This window comes from Uranotaenia lowii, chromosome 2 (genome assembly GCF_029784155.1).
Source record: "Uranotaenia lowii strain MFRU-FL chromosome 2, ASM2978415v1, whole genome shotgun sequence".
Taxonomy (NCBI): domain Eukaryota; kingdom Metazoa; phylum Arthropoda; class Insecta; order Diptera; family Culicidae; genus Uranotaenia; species Uranotaenia lowii.
The window spans coordinates 358,047,247-358,072,821 of record NC_073692.1 but is presented as its reverse complement, the minus strand read 5'-3'; the positions used below and the strand labels follow the sequence as shown (position 1 = coordinate 358,072,821).

General features: G+C 35.3%; 1 protein-coding gene across 4 annotated transcripts in view; it reads right to left on the bottom strand.

Moving 5' to 3' along the window:
- LOC129747538 (RNA-binding protein fusilli-like) overlaps positions 1-25,575 on the bottom strand; it is a 317,363-nt gene that overhangs the window by 26,658 nt on the left and 265,130 nt on the right. For 2 of the 4 annotated variants that reach the window (XM_055741813.1, XM_055741811.1), the window contains exons 8-12: positions 6,870-7,002; positions 6,670-6,807; positions 6,383-6,598; positions 5,983-6,225; positions 5,674-5,884 (exon numbers count right to left, since the gene is read on the bottom strand). In XM_055741813.1, the coding sequence (XP_055597788.1) occupies positions 5,674-5,884; positions 5,983-6,225; positions 6,383-6,598; positions 6,670-6,807; positions 6,870-7,002 (941 nt within the window). Of the gene's footprint in view, positions 1-52; positions 5,885-5,982; positions 6,226-6,382; positions 6,599-6,669; positions 6,808-6,869; positions 7,003-25,575 lie in introns of those variants that run through there. The other 2 variants (XM_055741809.1, XM_055741810.1) reach the window with 1 other exon arrangement.

Here is a 25,575-nt window from a genome sequence, read left to right as displayed (position 1 = left end):
GATAGACAGAGAAATATCAATTGTGAATAGAAAATAAAACCATAAAACCAAGTTATTCTTTATCCGGTATTATTATTATTATCATTATTACTATCATTATTGTATTGATTATTGTTTGTTTAAATTATAAACTGTCGGTTTGTTTCAAGGTTATAACATATTTATGTGGAAAAATACAGGACAAAATATATAGTTAACTCTACTTGGTACACGATCTTTTTCATTATCAGGCATTAACATTCACTATACTACTAAGCTCTAACACAACAACACACTAATCCTAGCTTGAGCCGAAATTCCGGGGTTGAAAAGCTAACCCGCAGGGAATAAAACTTGGAACGGAATCGTAAGTCTTGGTGCTAGTTAAGTTGTCTTTAGGAAGCTTCGTCTTTTCTTTTGTAACTAACCCTATTCTTTAAAAACTGTTAGGGATTCTGAAACTGACATCATTTTTTTAGAAACAGGTAAAAAACAATCGAAAATTTTGAAAACAAATAGAAACCATCAGATGGTATTCAAATGTCTTATCTGGAACACCTGGTATCGTTTCGATGTTATCGTATCAGCTTAACAACAAACGAATCAAGTAACAGGAACTAGAGGAAAATGAATTAAACTTGATTTCTACTGGGAAGCTCTTGAAAAATATAACATAAAGTCTAACAAAAAACATGATTTGTTTACAAAACTTACATTTAGGTGGCGCTTTTATAAAATTACACATAAAAAAGAATAATCAAATTCAAGATTACGAGAAACGAAAAAGGTAAGCATTCATACTGAAAATTTTAACTTTAAAAATAATTTCAAATAGGATTATCTTCTTCTACAAAATTGAAGATAATCGATAATTCTGTTAATGTCTATTTTTCACAAAACAAAATCTATTATTGAACTGGATAAATGTTGTTGAACAATGGTTTTAATTGGATTATAAAGAAATTAATATAAACATAACCTTTTTGAAGGATCGGTATAAAAGGAATTAGTACGTTCATGAATTTTTTTTTAATTTTTTTAAGCTATTTGAATCTACATTTACGATTGAAAATCCAGATTTAAATGACAAAACCAGCATACACGTTGGTTACATCTTTTCAACATTGTTTAATTCAGCTAGAATCAAAATTGAGCTTAAACGAATGCCTTTTGGATTCAGAAATGATACAGCCACATTCCAACGAATTACGGTTTTTTTTTATTTTACAGGGTGGCTCACAACAACATACTTCATACTGCAACTTTTATTATCCAAACGCAGGTAGAGCGTCTGAAATTCAAACCAAATGCAGTTCGATGTATTATATATTGTTATTCTTTAAATGCATAATAGCATTTTTTTTAACTCCCTCTTAGGATAGTTACTCTATCTGTTCGACAAAGATGCAAGAGCTTCAACACGATAGGAAATAATTCAACTCGAGTAAATTTGAGCGTAGTATCAGTCAAAGTTTAATAAAATTGCGAAGCGAAATATCAGAGAAATCAGGCGCCTTGTAAGGAAAACAAACCCATCATTCGTTGGAAATTCGCAGAACTTTTCAAAGCCCGAACAGCAATCGCTTGAATTAAGACTTTTCAAGGAAGCGTTTAATCGAGTATAGACCACAATGTCTTAGAATATAGGCCACAATGGCTTAGAACCAGAACCAGAGAGCTAGTTTTGAGTTCAGAATCAGAATTTAATGTATACTGCTGGAAGAAAATCGAATGCTTTTTGGATTTAAGAATGATCCAGCTATATTTCAATGAACAATGGATGCAATGTTTCTTCCTACATGGTGGCTCAAAAACACCGTTTTCATACTGCTTTATCTGTTAAAAAAGACATTTAGCTTGTTTATTATTAATTATATAGAGCGTGAAAGCGTTTAAACGTAGTTGGAAGTTGGGAGAAAATCGAATGCCGTTTGGATTTAAGAATGATCCAGCAACATTTTAACGAAAAATGGATGCAATGTTTCTTCCTACATGGTGACAACCATTTTCGTACTGCTTTATCTGTCAAAAAAGACATTGAGCATCTTTATTATCAATCAAAAAAAGCGCGATAGCGTTTAGACGTAGCTGGAAGCTGGAAGAAAATCGAATGCCTTTTGGATTTGAGAATGATCCAGCGACATTTCAACGAATGATGGGTGCGATGTTTTTTCCTGCATGGTGACTCAAAAAACAATCATGTTCATTCTGCTATATCTATTAAAAAAGACATTGAGCTTGTTTATGATTAATCAAATAAAGCGCAATAGCGTTTAGACGTTAAGATTAAGTGTTGAAAATCTTTATATACAAGACATTCGTTGCATCCCGTTAAATGTTGTTGAAGGCCAATCCGCGGTCAATCCCATGTCTTTTGGATTAAAAAACGGTCCAGCGATATTCCAATGAATTATTGATCTTCTTAGAGTACCGAATCCAGGAAAGTAAACCAATAAGCAAAACCTGTTAAACTTTTACAGACAGAGCATCTGAGATGGGGGCACTGAACAACACTTTTGCTTTCATTCAACAAAAGTTACGTTCTTACATATTTTTGAGCCGCATTGTAAATAAGTAATACTTTTTTATCAGATTTATACTCAGATGCTGAATTCCGAATCATCCAACGAAGCACAAACTTTCTACCGTGTTGAACACATTTGGAAGTAAATCCAGGTGCAATCGAATGTCGTTTGAGCTAAATAGCGCTCCCGCAATGTTTCAGCGAATAATGGATGCATAAAACTGTTCTTAACTTTTCGAAACGGATATAACCTACCCCACAATACAGAAAAAAATGACCCACGGTAAAGATCGACTTGTGATCTGAAACATATGGTTGCTGATAAAGGTTTTCAAATTCTTCCAAAGGCATTAAAGAGACGAGGCTGAAAATGGAATACCACTGTTAATTACCATGCACAAATTTAACCGATTTCGTTTCCCGTAATACTTAGATAGTGAAATTCCTTTAAATTATTTTGCGCTACCCTTCTAAGGTTCATCCCAAACCGAGTCATTTGGAAGCCACTTATTGCTTGATTGTTAGTACAAGTTTTACCAGTCACATTGATGAATTTTCCTTACAGTGTGTTTGTGTATGTGCGTATAAATGTTTTTGTGTGTCTTTCGTATAACAATGTTACTTCGTTCCTAGGGACTTTGTCGCCGCCATGTGTTAATAGGTTGTCTTTTTCGTTCCCAACGAACCGGAGCTACGGATGATGTCAAATTTAACAAAACACTCAATGCAGATCCAAATAAGCTGAATGCGTTACTCTAAACGGAACAGATGTTAGGCGGATTGATCCGCTTGCTTCACAGTCTTTCTTACTCCCATAACACTATCAAACCTAACGGGTTGGTGATTTGCAAGTCCTTCTAACAAGCGATGGTTTACAGTGATAGATTACGGTTAAAACACACTACTTCGCAGGTTTTGCGTTTCGGAATGCTATTAAATATCGGTATTACACTTAAAACTAGTATAAAAAAAAAACTTGTTCTTAAACCTAACATTGCAAAACAGAAAAAAATATCAGACCGTGAGTTCGAAAGGCTGACTCCACACCCCTCTTCCAGCCCGCGCCCCCGCCCAGCTAAGGTATAGCAATCACAATTACAATAACCAACTCCTTTGATTCAGTACAGTAACAGTTTCCTAAACACCCGATGACGCCCGTAGGTTTGAAAAAACACACATAAAGTAAAAATCGTAATTCCAACAAACGAATAATTAAAGAAATAAAAACTATTAATAGTTATAGTAGAGCTATGCGATGTGGATAAGACTAACGAAACAGTTCATTCACAATGATTTGCTGTCCGTTTTCCTTTTGTTTCTTCTGTTTTAAAATGTTGATTTTTAAGTTTTTTGCCTAAACGCCTTTTTCTATGATTATTGAACTCTTGTTTTATACCACTTTAAACAACTAAACGATTAACGATAAACAACCAGCAACAGTTTCCGACACCCCCGGTGTTTTTTTGTTTGTTTATGTAATATAGAAATGAAAAGTTTTCTAAAATGAAAGGAAAGGTATGCGCGTGGTAGGATTCCCGATAACGTTTTTTTTTTCTTTCGAAAGGGGAGAGGTGTATACATGGAAATGGAACAATTTAGGAAAATTTTCAGGTTAGGGTTGTGCTTTGGTGACACTGTCAATTCAGCAGTGTGTTTTTGATTTGTGTAATGCAGCTGTCGCCGAGGGATGTGGGGTAAATTTTACAGAAAACACAGTTGGAAGCCTAGTTGACAGCGGGTTTTTGTATTCGTCTTCTGGAAAGGGGATTGTCTCGAAGAAACTTGACAGGGAGACAGTGAGAGGGCCGTCTGGTTAGTGTAACGATTTGTCCTTAATAAGTACGTGTCTATGTGTGAATATTTTGATTTAAAAATCTATATATGAATAATCTATATGAATCTTTCTTATAAGTACGTTTTAGTAGCATCTTTCGATTTGAAGAGAGTCTTCTGGTGTTAAAGTTTCTGTTGACAGGCTGTCAGCTGCCCGAATTTCACTTGGTGCTCCTAAACTAAAAAGCTGCATGGTTTGCAGTGGATGGAATGTTTGTGTACTTGTTACTTTTTATTAAGGAATGCAATTGTACAAATTTCATGTTCATTCAATTATATAATGGGATTTCATATCATAATTTATGGTTTTAAAAAAAGTTAAAAAAATATATATAAATTGGTAATCGTTGAGTACACCTACTGGGGTACGAAGGTTGAAATTTTAGTTCTCATGATGCTATTTATATAATGTGCTATATAATTCAACTAGAGTCCTAACCGTGAGAGTTACATATGGGGATGGTAGTAGGGAGCGTAAAGGGCTGCATTGGCCGCCACAGTTGCAGCCGCCGCCGCGGGATTACCGCCGTGGAAGGGGCGCTTGGATCCGGTCGTTCCGGTTGCAGCTAGTTGGGATTGATCGCCACGAAAGGCATTGTCATAGGAGCGTTTGATGCTAGCGGACGTTAACATTGAGGCATTGGCTGCAGCATTCATGGCGGCTGCATGCTGTTGATGAGCAGAAACAGCTGTCGCCGCGGCGGAAGAATGCGTTAGTGAAGAAGGGTGCTGCATAGCTCCTTGAGCATGCATTGGATGCTGGGGAATCCCACCGGCAGCACCATAGGGCATATGACTGAAGGTCGGAGGCATGAAACTCATTGGAAATCCGCCGGGACCAATCATATGCCGGGGCATGAAAACAAACTGAGGGTATTGAGCACCAGCTACCGGATGACCGGCAGCAGCAGCTGCTGCCAGATGAGCTGGAAGGGCACCGGATTGATTCATCGTCGGGACGGCTGGAGGAGCCACGTTCGGGTTCATGCCCGGAATGCTACTTGCGTGGGTACTGACGGCATTGGCCGTGGCATAAGTCGGAGTTGCTTGACTAACCACCGCATTTGAACCCCCATTCGAGTGCGACTGATAGCCGCCATAGTTTTGCAGTAGGAGCTGCTCTTGTTGGGCGGCTGCGGCGGCTTGTCGGGCCATTAAACTTTGCTGTGCGATAAACTGAGCTTGCTGTTGTGCTAGTGCTAACGGGGACGAGGGAGGGGGAATCGATAGTGTTGGGAGGATCGAAAGTGTTGGGGGAGGAGCGGTCAGCGAAAGCGGAGACATCGCTAATGTTTGTGGGTTTTGTGTTGGTGGTTGTTGCGCAGTTGGTAACATACCGGGTGAGAGTAGCGGCGGTTTCGAAATGCTTGAAGCCTGCTGAAATCCGCCGTTGAGAACCATATTCATATCGTCGCCGGAACACTGAAACACTTCAATGTAACGCTGCTTCTTGCCGAACATCATGTTTTTGTGGTGTTTCTGTTGCGCAGACTGGAAGGCGGCAGCTTCCGAGTCCATCTGGATAAAGGCTTCACCATTAAACTGACCCTGTTGACACGACACAATACAAAAGTTACCGATGATTAAACCCTATTCTTATTTATGCCCATTAAGACCAAAAAACCAAACCCTAAATCGTTACTTACCTGAGCGTTGTACACCAGATGAACTCCCTGGTAGACGATGTGCTTGGCAAAGTCCTCCAAGAAGTGTAGGATGTGCTCAACCTTGGCCTCGTAGGGGAGACCCCGCAATCGGATACAGTTTTTCTCGGTTCCACTGGTGATGACGTGTTGTGGCAGTAGCGGCATTTGCACCGGTGGCAATGCGGCTATCAGAGGCGGCTGTGCAGGCTCGTACGTTTTCGGATCCATCGAGCGGTTCAGAACCTAGGACAAATCACATATTTAACTCTACTTCCAAACATTTGGATTCCACATCGAATCTCACCCCACAACCAAATCCTCTTCAATGTTAGCGCATGGTAAAGCAATCGTTTAAAGTTAGTTTCTTAAAATTTACAAATCACAAACAAAGCCAACCTACCTGCTGAACTTCCGCCGTCGTCGACCGGAACAACTCAATGTACCGTTGCCCGATGGATTCCCGATGCTTGGACAGCGCCTTGGGCGCATCCGATTCATGCGCGAACAGTACAAATGCATCCCCGGTCGCACGACCGTCTGGCTTCTTCACGAAGAGGATTCCATCCGAACTATCCAGCACCGTACAACTGTTGTCGCCGTTGGCGAAAAATTCCAGCTAAAAATTGAAAAATTCCAATTAATCTTCAAACCCTATCAAATTCTAAAAAATAAGCCCTCGAAACTTACCACCTGTTTGGCGGTGCAATCGTACGGAAGACCCCGCATGCGGATGATCACCTGAGCGCCCTTGGAGAGGAAGGCTTGGGCCTCGTTCGAAGCTCCGCCGGCCACGGCCAGGAAGTCTTCTCCGGAGGCGCGGTACACCTGAAGAAGAAAAAAATTCAGTTTAGTAGAATTAAGACATCCAAATCGGGTACAAAATCTACCTCGATGTACCGGTTGCCGATGTGATGCTTGTGCCGTTTGAGGGCCATGTCGCGATGCTCCTGGCTGGTGAAGCGGACCAGTGCCTCACCGTTGCGGCGCCCCTGTGGTGAGAGGCAAAGGGCTACGCCGCCCCTAGAAAAAAGAAAAGAAAAAAGAGAAGACGTGTGAGAATTTACTTTGGAAAAATTCTTGGAGTAAATGAGGCTGTTGTGTCCACTGAAAACTTTTATGGTTCTAGGGCTTTTTTAAACGGATTTCATATTGGTAGTAGGTAGTACTAGCTACTAGGTATATTGAAAGAATATTTTATTTTTAACTTTTACTCTACTGGGACATCCATACAAGCAAAAAATCAATAAAAAAACGTAAATTCACCCAAGTTCTATGACCAACTGTACAGGGTCCTGCAATTGAACTGTTACATAGCTTTTATAGTGATTTTTATGAAGCCTATTAAACCGAATTCGATGACGCCTTGTCACTTTGTATATATTATGTCTAAGCTTTCAGAGGATATACATATGTATGTATGCATTTGTTAATACCAAGAAACGATATAATGGCGGTCGTCAAGCTACAATGGCGACACCTATCATGTGATCCTCAAAAAGTGCTAATAAAACAGGACTTCCCGGGTGAAGATCAACCGAACACCCTGAAAAGGTGAAGGTCGGGAACAGTTCTACTGCATGTCCTCGAACCGTGGACAGGTCGCGCCATTTCGGTGTTAGCAAAAGGTTTTTAAGGACGACTTCGCAATGGCTCACGAGGGAAAGAAACCTCAATTTCTGAGAATAAAAATTTTGTTGAGGGTTGATTTCGAGTTCGTCTGATCCGAACCCGATGGAATCGGCTTTCTAGAGTACATTGAAGCCCGAAGTCTGCTCTTCAAAACCAGGCATGTAAAAATCGCGAGTCTACATACTCACACATTGCCTATTGCAGATTGATTTTATTTCGTTAAACTCAAACTGCAATGATGCATTCAACTCGGAAGCGAGTTTACGCATGTCTGTTCAAAACATTTAGAAGTTCTGAAGCGCCATCTAGCTGAAGCCTGGGATAAAATACAGCAAACAACACTGTGAACTTTTTAAGATATGAGCCTTGAATGTCTGCAGCAAGTGGTTAAGCTCAAGGACAATAAAAGAGAATTGTAACAAGGGATTTTGAAAATGTGATTTGTTTAGAGTAAAATTGATAAAATTTTGAAGGAAAAGTTTTTTTTTTGATCAAATTATTGTCAAAAAATTGACTCAAAAACACGAATAAAAGCAGAAAATTTATCTATACCTAGACTGTTCCGATAAATATGAATACACCGTAATTTCATAAATCGTGTAGTGTTCAACCAAATTTTGGCTAAGTACTTGTTCGAATCCAAGTGAAGTAAGCGTTTCATTTTATGTCGTTTTTGCGTGGAAATCTGAGAATGCGTGGCCTTACTCACGAGCAGCCTTGCCATATCTACGGATTTCTCCGTACTTCTACGGATTTTAAGCATTTCTACGGAGCTACGGATCGATGCTCGAAATCTACGGGTTTATTAAAAAAAATTCAAGGGACTCTGCGGATAAATGCCAATTCTACCCGACAACTGAAAAAAAAGTTTAATTTTGACGAAATCAGTACATTTTCCGATTTTCGTGAAATCTACGGACTTGAGCGGTTTCCAATCTGGCAACGCTGCTCACGAGCAAAAAAACGGATTGTGCTCAAATCGGGCACTGTAAGGGGTCTTTCAATCAAAAACTAGCTAAGAAAGAAGATGTTATTGTCGGAGCAAATCAAACCGCGTTGAGAAAGTATGGAGAAGAGATACCCCAAGACGAGGTAGGAAACTTGGTCCTGCTGATCCTACAATGGACATGAAAATCAAGGATTACTACAATACTACAAACGACATCCTTCGGCATCAGTACGGGATGTGGCTAGGAAACTAGGTACCTCTTCGACTAGCGTTATGCGTGCCAAAGAAAGAATTGGACTTCAGACTCATCGGAAGCAGAAGCAGTACCAACAAGGCTGAATCCGTGAAACCGAGGATTCGGAAATTCTACAACAAACCTATGATCAAGAAAACGGGTTCTATTATCATGGATGGTGAAACCAAAACTCGACTATAAAACTCTGCCTGGATCACAATTTTCTACCTCACCGACGGGGAAGGATGTTCCTGTATCAGTAAAGCTATTTGTATTGATAAATTCGGAAAGAAGGTTATGTATGGTATGGCTAGCTAAACATGAATGCGGTGCAATCCATTGATCCACTAATCAAGATAACAATCTGTACAAAATGAGGGTAAAAGTTGAAGGCTAAAAACCCTTTTAAAATAAACATACAACAACAACAACATCTGTGAAAAATTTCAATGTGATCGAATAACTATTGAAGATTATTAAACGGCTCGAAGTTAGAAAATGTGAAAAAGGGTTAAAAAAGTGATTTTAAAATAAAATTGATTTTGGCAACACTGAAAACATTTCAAAACTTAATTGAAGTAAAGACTTTAAGTCTAGAAGCAACTTTCTAGAACACGACAACTAGTTTCGAACTCATACAGAAAACAGATATAAACCTTTTTGTTTATGTTTTTACAAAATTTTGTAAGGATATTAGATAAATTTTGTATAGGTATCATATATGTATTTTTCATAAGAAGAATTAAAAATAATAGCAATCCATTTACTGAATTTCATACTTTACGGGTAGGGGAGATGGGGGCATTATGACCACCTTAAGCAAAATGCTTATTTAACCATAGAGAACAGCTCTAATATGTGAATTACATCATTGTTTCGTGTTCAGACACTCAAATAGTCCATTGCCTAATTGGATAAAACTTGAAAAAGTGGATAAAAACGTTTAAAAATGCATTTTAAAATTTTTTGCAGAAAGCTGAAAACCAGTCACTGTGGAGGCATAATGAGAAACCCCCCGAGGCAGTATGAGCACCATTAATGAAGGCATAATGAGCGTTTTCTGCCGGGGAATCTAGAAGCGAATTCGACTCGATGAAGTCAACTGAGTAATAGAGCTACACCTTAAGTTGTATCGTCTGACGATTTAGCCTATTGGTAAGATGTCGGAGAGGTAATCAGTAGGCTCGAGTTCGATTCCTGGTCGAAGTGATTTTTTTTTTCATTTATCATTCATGATCATGATTGCACTAAACGGTGAGGCGTAAATTCATCAAACAAAGCAATAACAAAATAATCTAGGTCTGTTTGTAGAATTCAAAGAATCAACACATGCTCATACATTATATTTCTGGTGTTTTGTTTGACGGATGATGCTTTGATGCTATTAGCCGTATAATGTAACAATAAAAAAAATCAATCATGAATGGTATGTGCAAAAAATAAATCCCCTTGAACAGGAATCTAACTCGAGTCTACTGATTACCTCTCCGACACCTTACTAATGGGCTAAATCGACAGACGAAACAAGCCAAGCTGTAGCTCTATTATTCAGTTGACCTCATCGAGTTGAATTCGCTGCTAGATTCCCTGGCAGAAAATGCTCATTATGCCTTCATTGAAAGTGCTCTGTTCGCCTCTATAAATAAATTAAAGTAAAAAAGCGTTTTAAAATTGATTAAAGTGAAAAATCAAAAATTTTATGATGCTGAAAATTGAGAAACAATATGATCATGGTGCAGTGCGTACATTTCAGATCAAGATGATTTAAAGGTCATAAAAGCTTATTTGGTTGTGCTCAAAAATTATAATATTTTCGTCACTTGAGAACCTAGCTGGTTATTACTTAATATTTCTGTAAAGATGAAAAGGATATTTCATTTTTGGTGAAAAATTAATACTATGGGTAGTACGAAACAAGTCCTTATGAAAATTTGTTTAAGAAAATACGTACTTATGTATAAAAAAGGAGTGCTCATTATGCCCTGAGTGCTCGTTATGCCCTCATCTCCCCTAAATGAGGCGATTTTGTCCACTGAAAACCTTTGTGGTTCTAGGGAACTAGAGCGTTAAACGGATTTCATATTGGTAGTCAGTAGTACTAGGTATATTAAAATTATGTTATTGTTTTTTTTTTAATTTTTACTCTCCTGGAATAACCATAAAGCAAAAAATCAATAATAAAAACATCGTTTCACCAAAGTTTGATGACCAACTGTACAGCGTCCGGCAATTGATCTGCTACATAACTTTTACAGTGATTGTTACGAAGCACCAAAAACCGAATTCGATGACGCCTTGTCTCTTTGTTAACATAATATGTCTAAGCTGTCACAGGATTTATGTATTTGTTGATACCAAAAAAGATATGATGGGGGTGATCAAACTACATTGGCGACACCTATAATGTGATCATCAAAATATGAACTCCTCGACTTTGAACCAGAGGTTTCAAGACCTTCCGGTAGAACAAAAGCAAGAACGCTTACCCGCAGTTAATTAACGCGCAATTAAAAAAAGTTTCTATTTCGATCAAATTATTGTCAAAGAATTGACTCTAAAACACAAATCTAAGCAGAAAATTTATCTATAGACTGTTCCGTGTAGTGTACGAAATAAGCAAAAAAAGGTATACACCGTTTTGTTTATATTTTTACAAAATTTTGTATGAGTATTAGATATGTATTATAAAAAATATACAAAAATATGTTTTTCCAACTTTTTTTTTACTATGAATTGTTGTTCGATTTGAACAAACATATTCCTGAAATGTTTAACATTGTTTAAGGGCATAATCAAATATGGCCACCTTAAGGAAAACGCTGAACGTAACGTAACGTGAAATAACTTGATCCAAAAAGGGTTGAAAAATAAGTTTTAACAAAGATGCCTAAAAATTGTCTCGCTTCCGGCTGTATAAGTCCTACATTATTCTAGGCCTAAGGCACTTCATTCGACGACACTGTATGACGTTCAAGAATTGAAACAAGTTTAAAATTGTCAATTTCGATACAGCAAAATTTGACACACAAAATCCCTAACTCGTCTTTAATCTTGGTTTTAAATGAGAAATGTATCGAAACAAGCGCTTCCATAACGTTATTACTAATCACTTCGATAGTAAAAATAAACTTTTTATATAATTACAAACGTTATGCTGATATGATCTTCAAGAAACCAATTTCAGCATCAAATTTAATTTGTATTTATTGTTCTTCTAAATGTTCAACTCCACATTGGAAGGGTTTTGCTGAAATACGCAAGGCCACAAAATTCACATCTTTTTTTGAGGTGCGAAGAATTTAAAGGCTAATTTTGAATAATAATGGTGCCCTGAAACTTTTTCAAATTGGGATACATTGTTTAAGAAAATTCTGCACTTTTCTGGCAAAATTTTTAAACATGTCAAACAAAATTGAAAATAAAGGTTTTGTTTTCCAAGACCGCAAGTAATTTTGACTTCAATGAAAAAAAGTTATAGAAGTGTTGTATTTGTTTACTTTTCCCAATTCTGTAAAATAACAGATTCATAACGGATTTTCAAAGATGTATGCAAATAATTTAATTTAAGATATTTTGAAAAGCACATATTATATCGTTTTGCAGGCTCAAACAAATTTGTTAATTTTGTTTTTTTTTAAAATACAAAAACTAACATAAACTAGTCGCAACTTTTTTCCATATAGAATATTTGAAGCCTGGACCACATTTTCTAAATGTGAAATAGAAATTTTAAAGTTGTTTTGAACATTTTTGGAGCAGTTTTCTGCGAATTCTTAAGATGTTTCATACGACACACATAGGAGTACTCTATGGAAAAAGTTGGCCAAAACCTGTTTTTCTCTTTAAAATGATTAAAAATCTTTTTTTCGTTGTTTTCAAGTATACACAACTCAATTTAAACCAAAATATCAGATTTCATAATTTTGGTCTTTTCGGGTCATTCGCTACACCCTTATAAAATGCTTGTTTTCAACCAAATTCGAAGCAAACCAACCGATCAACCATCAGAAATGATTAAAAATACATTTTTTTAAACAAACAGATCAAACTCAATAAAAAACGTTTGTATAACACAAAGTAAATGCATGAAATACTCGCTATCTGAAACAAAATTAGGGACAAAATACGATAAAATTTTTAAATTTCAAAATTGAAAATAGATCTAATTCGCAAGTATGCGCACGATTTTTCTTTTGGACATGTTTAAGGCAGTTAGTAGCATTCGTGTGATATGAGAAATTTGAGCCCGGAAGATAAACTTAAACACTAATCTGTAAAAAAACAATATAAGTTTTTTCGAAAATATTGCACTATTTTGTTTAGCTTGTCTACTACATATGTTCATAAAGAAATAATAGAAATTTCAGCTTCAATTTATTGGTCATATTAATAATAAAGTTTTGTAGAAGAAATTTTGTTCATAGTCACATTATTCTGCGTGTTACGCAGTCTGTAATTGTACGTGTTTACGCCAAATTTTGGAAGACGAAATTTATAATTTTGAGGCATCAATGTTTCGAGTTATTCCATTACGAACTCACTATACCGATGGATTAAAATCTACAAATCTTATATGCAACAACTATCTTGCAAGCGAAAAAACCTAAAAAATAAGATTTTTTTAAATTTTAATATTGAGGTTTTGGCCAGGATTTGGGGTAAAATACTCCTGTGTGCGACGTAATGAAAGCTCCCGCGAGAGTTAAATTCTATAAATAAGTTTGTAAAACGGTAAGACGTTTTTTTGAAATATTTTCTTTCTAATATGTTAAAAACTTATCTTGTTCAACTTCATATTATTTTTTTATACATATTAGAAGATCAATAATCGTTATTATCTTTGTTAATATAATTTATCGATCTTACTGGTGGAAGTTATGTTCTTCTATAAAGAACATTTTAAGATAATGAAAATGAGAGGCGGATAGAAGAAAAAGGGGGTCCTGGGACTGTCAGTGTAGTGCTTTTCTTCCACGGTAGTGATTCTTAGGCAAGGAATATTTAAAGAAGGTAGTATCGAGGCAGCCCTGCTCTAGTATTAGTACATACTGCGACGTAAGAATCACGAATTTGCCTTTTTTGTTGATAAATCGGAGAATTTGCTGGAAATTTTCCACTTTCAAAACATGTTATTCTAGAAGGATACTTTCTCTTCAAGTTCGGTATGAAAAAAAAGTTGGATTTTGAATAATTTTTATAGAGACGATTTTCGATCACCGCTAATTGTTATTATCAATTTTGGTTGATATTTTTAGGTGAAAATTAAGTCAAATCCAAACAAATTCTTTACGTTTCAACTTACTATTTTGTTTCGGCCATCTTCAGAAAATTTAAAATTTTTTTGAAAAATTGAATACAAAAAATTAGAATGCAAGTTTTACTAATTTTGTCACTTTTATCTACATTAGAAGCACTTACAATTGTTTCGCCGTGTGCTTTCCTAACGGTAGTCTAACTTAGGACTTTACAGTTACATTTTTGTCTCCAGCTGCAAAATTACTGAACCGATTTTAAAAAATAAATTTGGTATGAAACTTGAATGGCGTCAAAAAATGGAGACAAATACAAAAAAATTTCGATGAAAATCGTGTTTCCAAACTAAGCCCGAAATTGTCGTGTAAATGTTCCGCTGAAGTTTTTCGTATCTGGATCTGGATTTTCGGGGCATTTAAAATGCCGAACTAAGCTATAGAGTAGACTTCCGCTTCATTTTGTCCTATTTTCGATCGTTTTCTGATTCAAATAATACCTTGAAGATATCTGAACTCATGGTGGTCACTTTTGTAATCAAGGTCATGAATCCTCTCAATACACCGGAACTTAGAACCCATCGAAAAATAATGGTATATTCTGAAGTAAACACTGGAGTGGGGGAGGTGGAGCTGTATAATAAAAATAGTATTGAAAAAGTAAATTGGAATGAATTGCACAAAAGAAATATGCACCCGAATTGCAGAACATCTACGTTGCACAAAATCTAGCAATCGAGTAGATTCTTATTGAAAATACTAGCTGATCTCGTACGAACTCCGTTTCGCTTTAAACTTCTAATATGTAATGAAGAGCTTGTATTTGAATGGTTATTGGGATGCATTGAACAACGATATTTAAAAAAAACCCTTTTGCTTTTCTATAAAACTTAAACTCAAGTAAGAAATGCATTGACCGTTTTAAAGAACATTGGTGTACGAATTATTGCAAAAACAATGAACAATAAATATGGCCGATCTCCTTTGCCAACCCTTCTTCCAAATTTGACAACTGAAATAAATTACTCGTGCTATTAAACTCAAATGTTCAAATTTACATTTAAGTCTGACGCATAATCATGACAATATACAGTGAGAGACCCCTTTTTCCGACCCTCCATATTAAATTGGACACCTGAAATCGAATGCCCGTCCCTGAAAACTTCCGTGTGCCAATCTCAATACGATGCATAATACTGTTAATATCATAAGAACAGTAAACAATTAATATGGACAACCACTTTCGCCGACCCTTGATCTAAACCTTGACTCCTCGACTCAATTACCTCCCTTGTGCAAATTTTCATCTTAATCCAATGTGTCATAACGTCAATATTGCTAAAACAGTTAATAGCAGGGTGGCCAGCGAGTTTCTGTTTCCAAATTCCTGGTTTTTTTTTCCTGTTTTCCCGATTGAGATTTCATGACTTCCGCGGTTTTAGAATACAAAAATAAATATGTTTTTTATTTTTTTTTGCCGAAAAAGAATACAATTTTATAAAAATTGAATGTAAAAGTGTGAGAGGGACAACAACTTTGTACGTTATAAAGACAATTTCTTTATTTTTATTATTTGGGTTTGATAAAATATGTGTTTTATATTATGCCATGTGATATTTTAAAAATTTCAAGTTAAAGTTCCGATAAAAAGTTTTATTTTTCCTGCCCACAAACTGAAATTTTTTATCAAGCTCTACCTTCTGAGATCTGAAATTTGAAGTGTAAACGTAAGCGATAAATTTTGGAAACTTCTTTTTCAATTTGGATGCATAATTCGAATTTTTGTTTTAATTTCTAATGCTACGCTCAATTTTGGCGTGAGCTGCTTCTGATTGATATTCTAAATTTAATTTTTTTTTCTTTAATTCTGAGATCCGCTGAATCTAAAGCAATCTTAAACTTCATTTGCTTGAATACTGAATCGGGTTTTTTGTTGGATAATTTTTATTTATTCTTAAAGAGCTTGTGTTCTGAGTAAAAGATTCTGGAATCGGCATAAAATCTTAATTATGACCCTGAACTTTCAATATGACCCTTAAAATGTATAAATCAATTCGAACTTATTTAAAAATGGAAATCCTAATCCAAATTTATTTTTAAATTTGATTTTTTTTGTGATAAATTCTTAATGTATCTTCATGAATTAAATTTTTTTCACGTCATTTCGTAATTTATACACTCATGATCTGTATTTAAAAAAAAAACATAACGATTGCGGTTACAAATAAAAGCGCAAAATTAAAACATAAGTTTTTCTCGAATTTTTTTTCTGCAAGATTCTTTTTAATTGTGAAAATATATTCGAAACCATATAAGCAAATTTTTTTGAAATATTCTCTAAATACAATGAAAACAAACAATGGAAAACAATGGAGTAGTGCTTATGATAATAACGTGTGCTTAATATTATGTTAATTGATGAAAGATACTTTTGCTAAAACCAATTCAAAACAGCCGAAAATGAGTAAATTCTGTTTTAAAAACAAATATTTGCAATTATGTGTTCAATTAGTTTTTCACAAAAATGTTGATCATGAGACTTTTGTAAACCTTTCCATGAAAACAAGTTGACCTACAGGTGACTTAGAACTGAATGAATCGATAACTGAATTCATTTAAGTCTTATAACGTTCGATTAACATTTCATTTTTATTTGTTCAACAAATTTATTTGAATTCTTGGATGAACACTTACAAAATTTTTCCCGTACTTTTAAAATATTTTTGTTACATTTCTGCACATGTTTTCAAGTTTCAATTCAGCACAACATATTTTGCTTAAAAAAAGAGCATCTGATGAAGTTTTGGATATTTTCAAGTCTAGACCAGTAGTGTATAATGATTCCAGTCACAAAAACGATGAAATTTATCAACCTTGGTTTTCAAGATGTGAATTCAGTTAAAAAAAAAGCTATCCTATTTCAACGTATGAATATGAATCAAGAATGTTAATTCATTTTGATTATTTTTTTTACTATTCACTGCACATTATCCGTGAGCCTAGCAACAGTTTGTTTTTTTGCTCTTGTAATTGTGCGAATATTAGATTTCTTTTTCGTAATTTCAGAAATATTAAAAATTTTCGATATTTACTTCCTACTTTCGAGGTTTTCGTAAAAATCGGAGGGAGTGAAGGTAACTAATGAAGAATTTGATATTTGTTCCGGCCTTAAATGAGAAGGATAAAAGCTCACATGAAATCCATGTTACTTATTTTTGGGTGCGTCAAACCGCATTGGTTTGGTTTTAGGTCATTAAATAGATCAATATTGGAAGGGTGGAGCTAGGTTACAAAAATTGGAAGTTGTTTAGTGATTCTAATTTCTCAATACGTGTGCGAATAGTTGAGTTTGTTATTGCATTCGAATAGTACAGGACTTATTCTACTGTCATTAGAACGAATCTTCTGTGTGTTTGTCTCTCTGTGTTTTTGTTTTTCCTTCATGGATCCCGAATCACTTATTTTCTAATTTTATTCGGACCTTTTTGCATGTTTTGTAAATTGATTTACAATAAGTCAGATTTAGATTATGGCGTCGTCCCAGTCTCGCGCCTGGGACACCTCTTGCTGCGCAACTCAAACTCCTTTGAACCTATAGCTAGTTCTTAGTTGTGCTAAACTGAACAAAGCTTGTTTGCACAACCCACGTTATCAGGAGCACTGCCACTCAATTCTTGCGATCGACACGTTTCAGATGAAAGCATTTCAATTTTCATTCCAGCGAATTCATAAACAAACTTAGATTAGGTAGTTTCCTATACCTTTCAGCTAATGCACTTTTTGGACTTTGAAACAGGGCCGAGGAATTTCCCTCCACTAGAAGTGACGTTTTCTTGACACTTGTTGCTGTTGTTGTTGAAGGCGTCACATTGGTAACTTCCGGCTTGACTCCAGGATCACTTTTGCTTTCACTGCTGTCACTCATTGTGCAAAAATTTAAATTTGAAGAAAGAATTTAAACGTGCGCTAATCTATCGCGTTGCCAGAACGAATTTCTCTTCTGCTCCAGTTGGCACACGAAATCCAATAACGTAGCTAAGGTCGAAAAAATGGTTCGGTCTAACCCACTGGAACCCGAAAACGGCACTGATAGAGAATAATCCAAAAGCCCGGGCAGAGTTCTGAGTTTGCACTTTTGTCGCGTACCTTCTACCTCGTACTTTCCCCAGCAGTCCGCCATCATCAATTTTGCTGGACGAGGGCTATCGCTGAGAACGCTGGAAAATGTCCACCAGTGAAATCGCGAGTTCTACATGTACCTCACTAACTATATGCTACAGTTGTTCCTCGACAACCTAACTCAGAGAAACTCACGTTCCGCCGTTCGAGGCGTTCCGGCTCATTATGGGCGGCTGCCCTAGAGTTAATTTTACTTTTTTTTTTTATTTTATTTTGCTGATTGACGGTGGTCGTTCACGGTAAAGATGAGGGATGATGAGCCAAGCTTAGCTTTGCTTAGTTCCGAGAGATTTGGGTGCTGAACGTTCTACGAGTACTGCACACCCCGAGTCACCTCGATTACTGGAACTTGAAGGTAACTACATTTGTTTAATGTAGAGCTGGACAATGGGTCAATGATATTTTAAAAAAATTCGAATTAAAAACTTGTGAATGAATTTTTTAAAAATGCTTGAATTGGTTCATTTTTATCAGTTTTGGAAAGTGTATTTTTTACAAATTTAAAAATTTCAAAAAAATAAAGGCCGTTAAAACGAAGAGTGATTGAATTTCAAAACAAGCATCATCAGCGATGGTCACAATAAATATGAACACTCAAACAGCCAACACCACCGGTGAAATGAAAATATTGATCAGGACACAATAACAAAAACAAAAGCACTCCATTCTAAATCAACGTGGAAACACTAGGTTGGGTAGATTTTGTGGTTTTTCGTAAAATTTGAGCCCTAGTCGGATTCTTGTATTTTAAATTGATTGTCCATCCTAATGATCGTCATCAACTTTGGACGGGATGAAGACTGAAAAATGGTTCATTTTCTGTCAGGAATTTTTCGATGGCACCTGCTGCGCCGACAATTTATTCCAATCATTGTACAGTGCTAACCCCTTTGTAGGGTATGTAGTACATATCGATGTCGATGGCATCAGGGTAATTAGATCCATACGTGTTCAGGAACCGACTGACTGGCGGCGCGCCGATCGCCCTGGCAAATGACCCTGGTTTGGCTTGTATTACGGTTTGCAGTAATGTGATTTGTCACCAATTTTTATGAGCTTTTCCTCCTGTGTCAGTTGTGAAGGTCCAAAAAGGGTAATTGGCCGAATTTTAGAGTCGGGTTACGCTAGAGTTAGTTTTTGTGATCGATGAAAGATACTTGGCAGGCGGGTGCTTTTGAAGTCGGGGAGGGTTCCCATCACAGTTTGAGACCCCTTGCTCTTACTGGAAGGAGAGAGGGGGTCTCCAAAGCAAAAAAAGTAATGTTTACATAACTCGAGAACCATTCAAGAAAATGGTGACATGGGAGGGTATTTGGCAACGAGATATATTTCTATGAATGTTTGGTACCCCTCTTTTTCCCAAAGGAGAAATAGGAAGGGAGGAGGACCTCTTACAATTTTTAACATAACTCGATAATTATTCAAGCAAATGAAACCAGATTTGGCATGTGAGGGTATTTGGATACGAGATTTTTTCAATGGTTATTTAAGACCCTTCCTTCGTCCAGTGGGTAGAATGAAAGGGCAAAATTTTATAACTATTCAAGCAAATTGAACCCAATTGGCATGGGGGGATATATGAATATAAGAAAAGGTTCTTTGATTGTTTGGAACTTCTCCTGATTTGCATTGGGAGGATAGGGAGAGGGGAGGGGGCTCATACACAGTTTTGCAATACTCGATAACTAATCAAGCGAGGGGAATCAAATTTGACTTGAGTACTGAATCAAAGCAATCGAAAGATTCCTTTTAATTCAACCACGGTAATCCGTTACCGTGGTTGAATTAAAAGGAATCTTTCGATTGCTTTGAGTCAGTTGAATCATTCAACCAAGTACACACTCACAACACATCACGGTTGGCTTGAGAAGTTATTTGGGTGAATGAAATGTTCCCAAAATGGTTTGAAGCTCTTCCCACCTTTCATTGAAAAAACAGAAAGGATCCCATACAATTTTTGCATTATTGGTTAAATTTTAAATTATAAAAGACTATGGTTGTTTGAGACCCCTGCCTGATTCCAGTTAACAGATAGAAAGAGAAGAGAGCGGGGCCATCACAGTTTTTTTAAGTTGTCGAGAGTTAATCAGTCGAAAAACACCGAATTTGTAATATATTTGGATATGAGTAATATTTCTATATATATTTGGGACCCTCATTTGATTTGACGACAGCCTCATACTTTTTTTTGCATATCTATAGAATTAGTCACACGAAAGAAACCAACTGCAGTAGGGGATGAGTTTTGGGATGGAGAAATGTTTCAATACTTATTCGGGAACCCTCCATTGGGGAGATGAATAGGGAAAAGGGGGGCTCTCATGCATTTTTATGAGATGAGATGAGATCTACATCTAGAAAACATATAAATTCTAGAGGGCAACAAAAGTTGATAGAAATCGTTATCGATTTTCATATAAGGCCCTGGAAAATCACAAAATATAATTTTAAATATGAAGAACCAATTGGTGCTATAAACTCAAAATCGAACGTTTTTGCCTTTTTACCCTTTTGGCTCTGAAGAGCCTCATATAGATTTATAAGCTCATCAATTATCAATGTGGAATTTACTCAGAACTGATGAGGTTTAGAGCTTCCAAACGACATATCAATTAAAATATAAATTATTGAGAAATTTCGAATTCAAACCCAAAAATTTCCAAAACCAGCATTACGAATATAAGAATCTTAAGTGCTGTTCACCTATGTAATTTGAAAATAAAAATTTAATTTTAGTTTTCTTTTCTCGGTTAATTTTTGTTGCATAAATTCATTTGTTTTTCAAAACTTTATCTTTTCGACAGAAATTTCAAAACAGACTCTGATTTTGAAGCTTTATATTTGTTTGAAAATTTGCATTTCAATCTTAATCTAGGATTGTAAATTTGAAATTTCAGTCTGATTTCTGAATAAGAAATGTTTTTCTGAAACCTGAATTCTGAATATAAATTCTTCATCTGCATTTTGAGTCCGACTTCTGTATGAATAAAAGAAATTTTAAACGTATCTCTTAATTTTGATATTATACCTGAATTTTGAACCCAAATCGAAAATAATTCAAATTCTGAAATTCTAGATTCAATTTTAAATATTAATTCCGTGTGATACTTTTTCTGCAAACAGTCTATTAAATAAGAAAAACGACCTTTATTATTAAATAAATAGGTAGTCGTTTATTTGGACAGCAAGCCGAAAAAGTATCTCACAGAATCCATCAAAAGTCGAAAAATAACATAGGAAAATTATTTCAGCATCTGATATTTGAATTTTCAATTTGAGTTCAAAATTCGGTTTTTAATTTAATTATTTGAAACAAGTTTTCTAAAGTAGGACTCTTATGGCTAGTTATTTCTAACATTTGAAGGAAAAGCTCATTTGGGGAACAAATACATATATGCAACTCCATGTCTTATTTAATCTCATCAGAACAAAGATGGCAAATTTATATCTAAAGCTTCTGAAAAAATTCTCTTGATGAACTTTCCCTTTTAGTGTGTAAGTATATATTAAAAGGGAAAAATAATTTCTTTTGTTGACAGTTTTTCCCGGTTTTGATTTCAAATTCCCGGTTATTTCCCGGTTTTTCCGGTGCTATTCTCAATTCTTGGTTTTTTACCGGTTATCCCGGTTCGCTAGCCACTATGATTACTTATGAAATAGTTATTAAAAGTAAAAATCTTAAAATCGTATGATAAATGTTATAACAATCTTATACTTATTTAAAAATTAATGTTCTTATTTTGGGTAACGTTCTGGTCATTTTTTTTTTTGTAAATTCTTTATTAGGCTCATTACTTTAGGCTTTAAGGAGCCAATCTCGTTTTGTTTTTTTTTTTTACAATACATAGTTTGCTTACTTCTAGTTCACTTTTTTAAGAGAAAAGAGAATAGATAGGGAAATAACGTTCTGGTCATAATCATCTGTGATATATTTTTGAGTTAAGGTTTCCAATTTAAGTGCAAATCATAAGCTTTCAAATAAGCCAATCCAATTTATATTAACTTGTAAAACAACTAAGTTATGGTCAAAACAAATTTGCATGTTTTTTTCTACCGGTCGCACTATTTGGTGGAAATTATCTTAAAATTTTCAAGCTTTAGCTTAACGTTCAATAAAGTTAGTCTTAACAAATATTTCAACCAAATATCCATCAAGCAAGTTCAACCCATTGGCTTCCAAATCAGCTTACCAAATAAACAATAAGTTGTTTGATAACAGAGATACGCGTGGCCGTTGCATCTTATTTTGGGTTGATCCCAAAATTTTAGACGATGACTTAAGTAGCTTTTTTATATATTTTAAGCACATTGCAATTTTTTGCACAAAATTAAACAAATATGTTTTGATAAGTATGAAAAAAGGATTCGAATGCAACTCGAATTTTGAAATTTGGTCGACTCCACCCTGAGATGATAGGGTTTGAATTTTAAGTTCAGTTTTTGGAAAATGTCCCAACTTTAAGCTTAATGGACTTGGTAGGCTGTGGAATAACAAAGCGGACGCTTTTTTTCTGACAGTGAGAATTGAAATTCCAAAAATTGAAAATTTGTGAAGTTTTTTTTAAAGAAATGATCGAGTATTGAAGAATTTATGGAACTGGCCAACCCGAAGACAAATTCAGCGTTAAGATTTGAATCTTCTGAAGAAGCGCACCCGGTAGTCTCCTCAACATCACCTGATCCATTTGAGCCAAGAATGGTCGAGACCTGGAAGAAATGGTCAAGTATCGAACATCGGGCCCCTCCATAGTTGCAAGTATCGTTGGCTATGGTTTCAACGGCAGTGGAAGTCATTCCTGTGCCCTGGATCCTTCGAGGTCAAAACTCCCCTTTGCTTTGGTGAGCCCGTTCTAAATTTTTACTCCAATTTTTACTGAGATTTCTTCTTACATAAGGTACACCGGGGCAAGTGCAAACGGTTTTCACCATAGTTCAACTTTCACATGTCCTAGAAAAATATGTATATGTTCAAAAATTATCAATTATCGTTCGTTGCATCACTAAAATAGTTCTAAACAAATTCCCAATGAAAGTGAAAAATGAAAAAATGTTGGTAAAAAGTAACGGTGCTTTTGTGAAAAAATTTCAAAATTTGCACTTGCCCCGTTTATGGGGGCAAGTGCAAACACAATACTTTTTCCTAACTAATTCACAGATGAGTCAATGTATCGGTCCTAAAATGAATTGAATACATGTTCCGGTACGTTTTATCAACTTTTATTCAAATATTTGTTGTTTTTTTTGCAATATTGATAACTTTTTGGAACTCCATTTTTGGTGACTGTTGTTTTAAGCAAAAAACCTTAATTTACTAAGGCATTACGGAACTTTGAACATCCGCTTTAGATACAACCCTTTGGTACCCTTCTGACCATTTTAATATAATGCTGAACCATTTTGATGATGAATTTTCTGAAATGGCTGATGTTACAAGGCTTAAAGGTGCGTTTGCACTTACCCCGGTAGTGTCGTTTGCACTTGCCCCGCAGTGTGGGTTAACAAGAGCGAATATTATTTTCACAACTTTCGGGGTGTATTGAAAATTTATCATAAATTTTCTGCTTTCACTTGAATATCGGTCCCAAACACTCACCTTTTAACGGAAATTCGGATTTGAATGCCCTTTTTTGTAGCCAAAATATGCAAAACAAAAACACACTGTTCATGTCTAGTACGTACTAGAATTCGTGTGTGATCAAACAGTGCCGTGTTTTTAGTGAAAATTTTAAAGAAAGTTTAGTTTATCTATGTCAGATTGTTTGTTTGGGTCTAAACAACAATTTCTAGAAGAAGAAATATTTTTTACTTTTTTTGTAACAGAGAAAAGTTGAGCGTTTGCACTTGCCCCGAGTTTGCACTTGCCCCGGTGTACCTTATATTTGTTTCGTTTATCTAAAAATGGTTTCCTCGTAAACATGATTTTGGTTTCCTTTTTTAAACAATTTTCAAAATCGATAAAAATGTATCAAAATTAGTCTTTTAGATTAAAAATGCAATGATCGACTTCTCATAAACTTGGCAGAAAATAAACTAATGAGTTTTTTATATGTAGTTTAATGCTTTGGAAGCTGATTAAGTGAATTTTTAAGGCTAAACTTAAAATTTTTTAACTGATTTCAAAAGATTTTCAACGTTTTAAACATTTTATATTACAACTTCAGTTTTGAAATTCGAGTAATAGATGTATCCATTTTATCTCTATTTTCTTGAGTAATCGAATTTTAGTTGGGCTGTCAGGTATGCTTTGATAACTGATTTGTTATTGATAGTTGAATAGTTTTTTTTTCGTGTTCAAAAGCTGTTTTATTCCAATCACGTTTTTTTCACTTGGCATTATTTTATTAAATATTTCAAATTGAATCTATAAAGAAGTCATTATTTCTGTTTTTCATGCATAACATCGGAGGCTATAAGAAAAAAGAAAAGTATTGAGCAAATCATGGTAATATCCAGGGATTATGGACAGTATCTTCTGTTAACTACAAAAATAACAATATTTTTGTTTTAAAGAAGGTTAAAAAAATCATTTTTCAAAATATTGGAAATAATAACAATGAGTTCTAATATTTTAAAGATTCGTTTAAACAAATCTTTAGTTAAAAAGAAATTCATCTGTTAATAAGTTTTAATTGATAAAATATAAAAAAGAGTTCGTGCGATCTACACAAAGGAGTGCAGGAATATATTCTTTAAGTTCACAACACAGTCAAAAGTGTCTCCAGATCAAATCCTTTTACCCAATCTCCCAAAAAAATTATTTGCTAGGATGCAGAGGTAACCTCGGTCCTAATGCACAATTTTTTTTTCTTTCTTTCATCCCTTTCTCTTTTTTCATACCTATCTATTGACTACTAGGACGTGGCCGGCGCCGTTATTGATGTTAAAAGAGTGAGCATCAGTTTTGGACATTGTGAATGTGTTGTCAATCCCAGACACCATTCTTTTGACCTCTGATCAAAATTGATGGCCTCGGTCAATCACGGAGTAGCAACCATTGGCGATGTGGAATTCATTCTACTGAGCCACGCCTGTGATTATGGAGTTCGAAATACGTTGATGTTATTTCAATAAAAAGAATTGTTAAATGTCAATATAACAAGCTAAAACAATTAAATAAAAATTAAGCATTTTCGGGTTCCATATTTTAAGGTGGATGTGAGTAGTCAATCAAGCTCAGCTATGCTAAGCTAATGTCCCAACTTTAAGCTTAATTTAAGTCATATAAACTCAATATTAACATATTGTCAAAAACTTACAAATGTGGTTCAGCTCACGATCTCTTGAACGAGATGAAAAGAATTCCAAAATATCATTAAATGGCTGAGGAATGGCTGATCAAAATTTTCATGTTT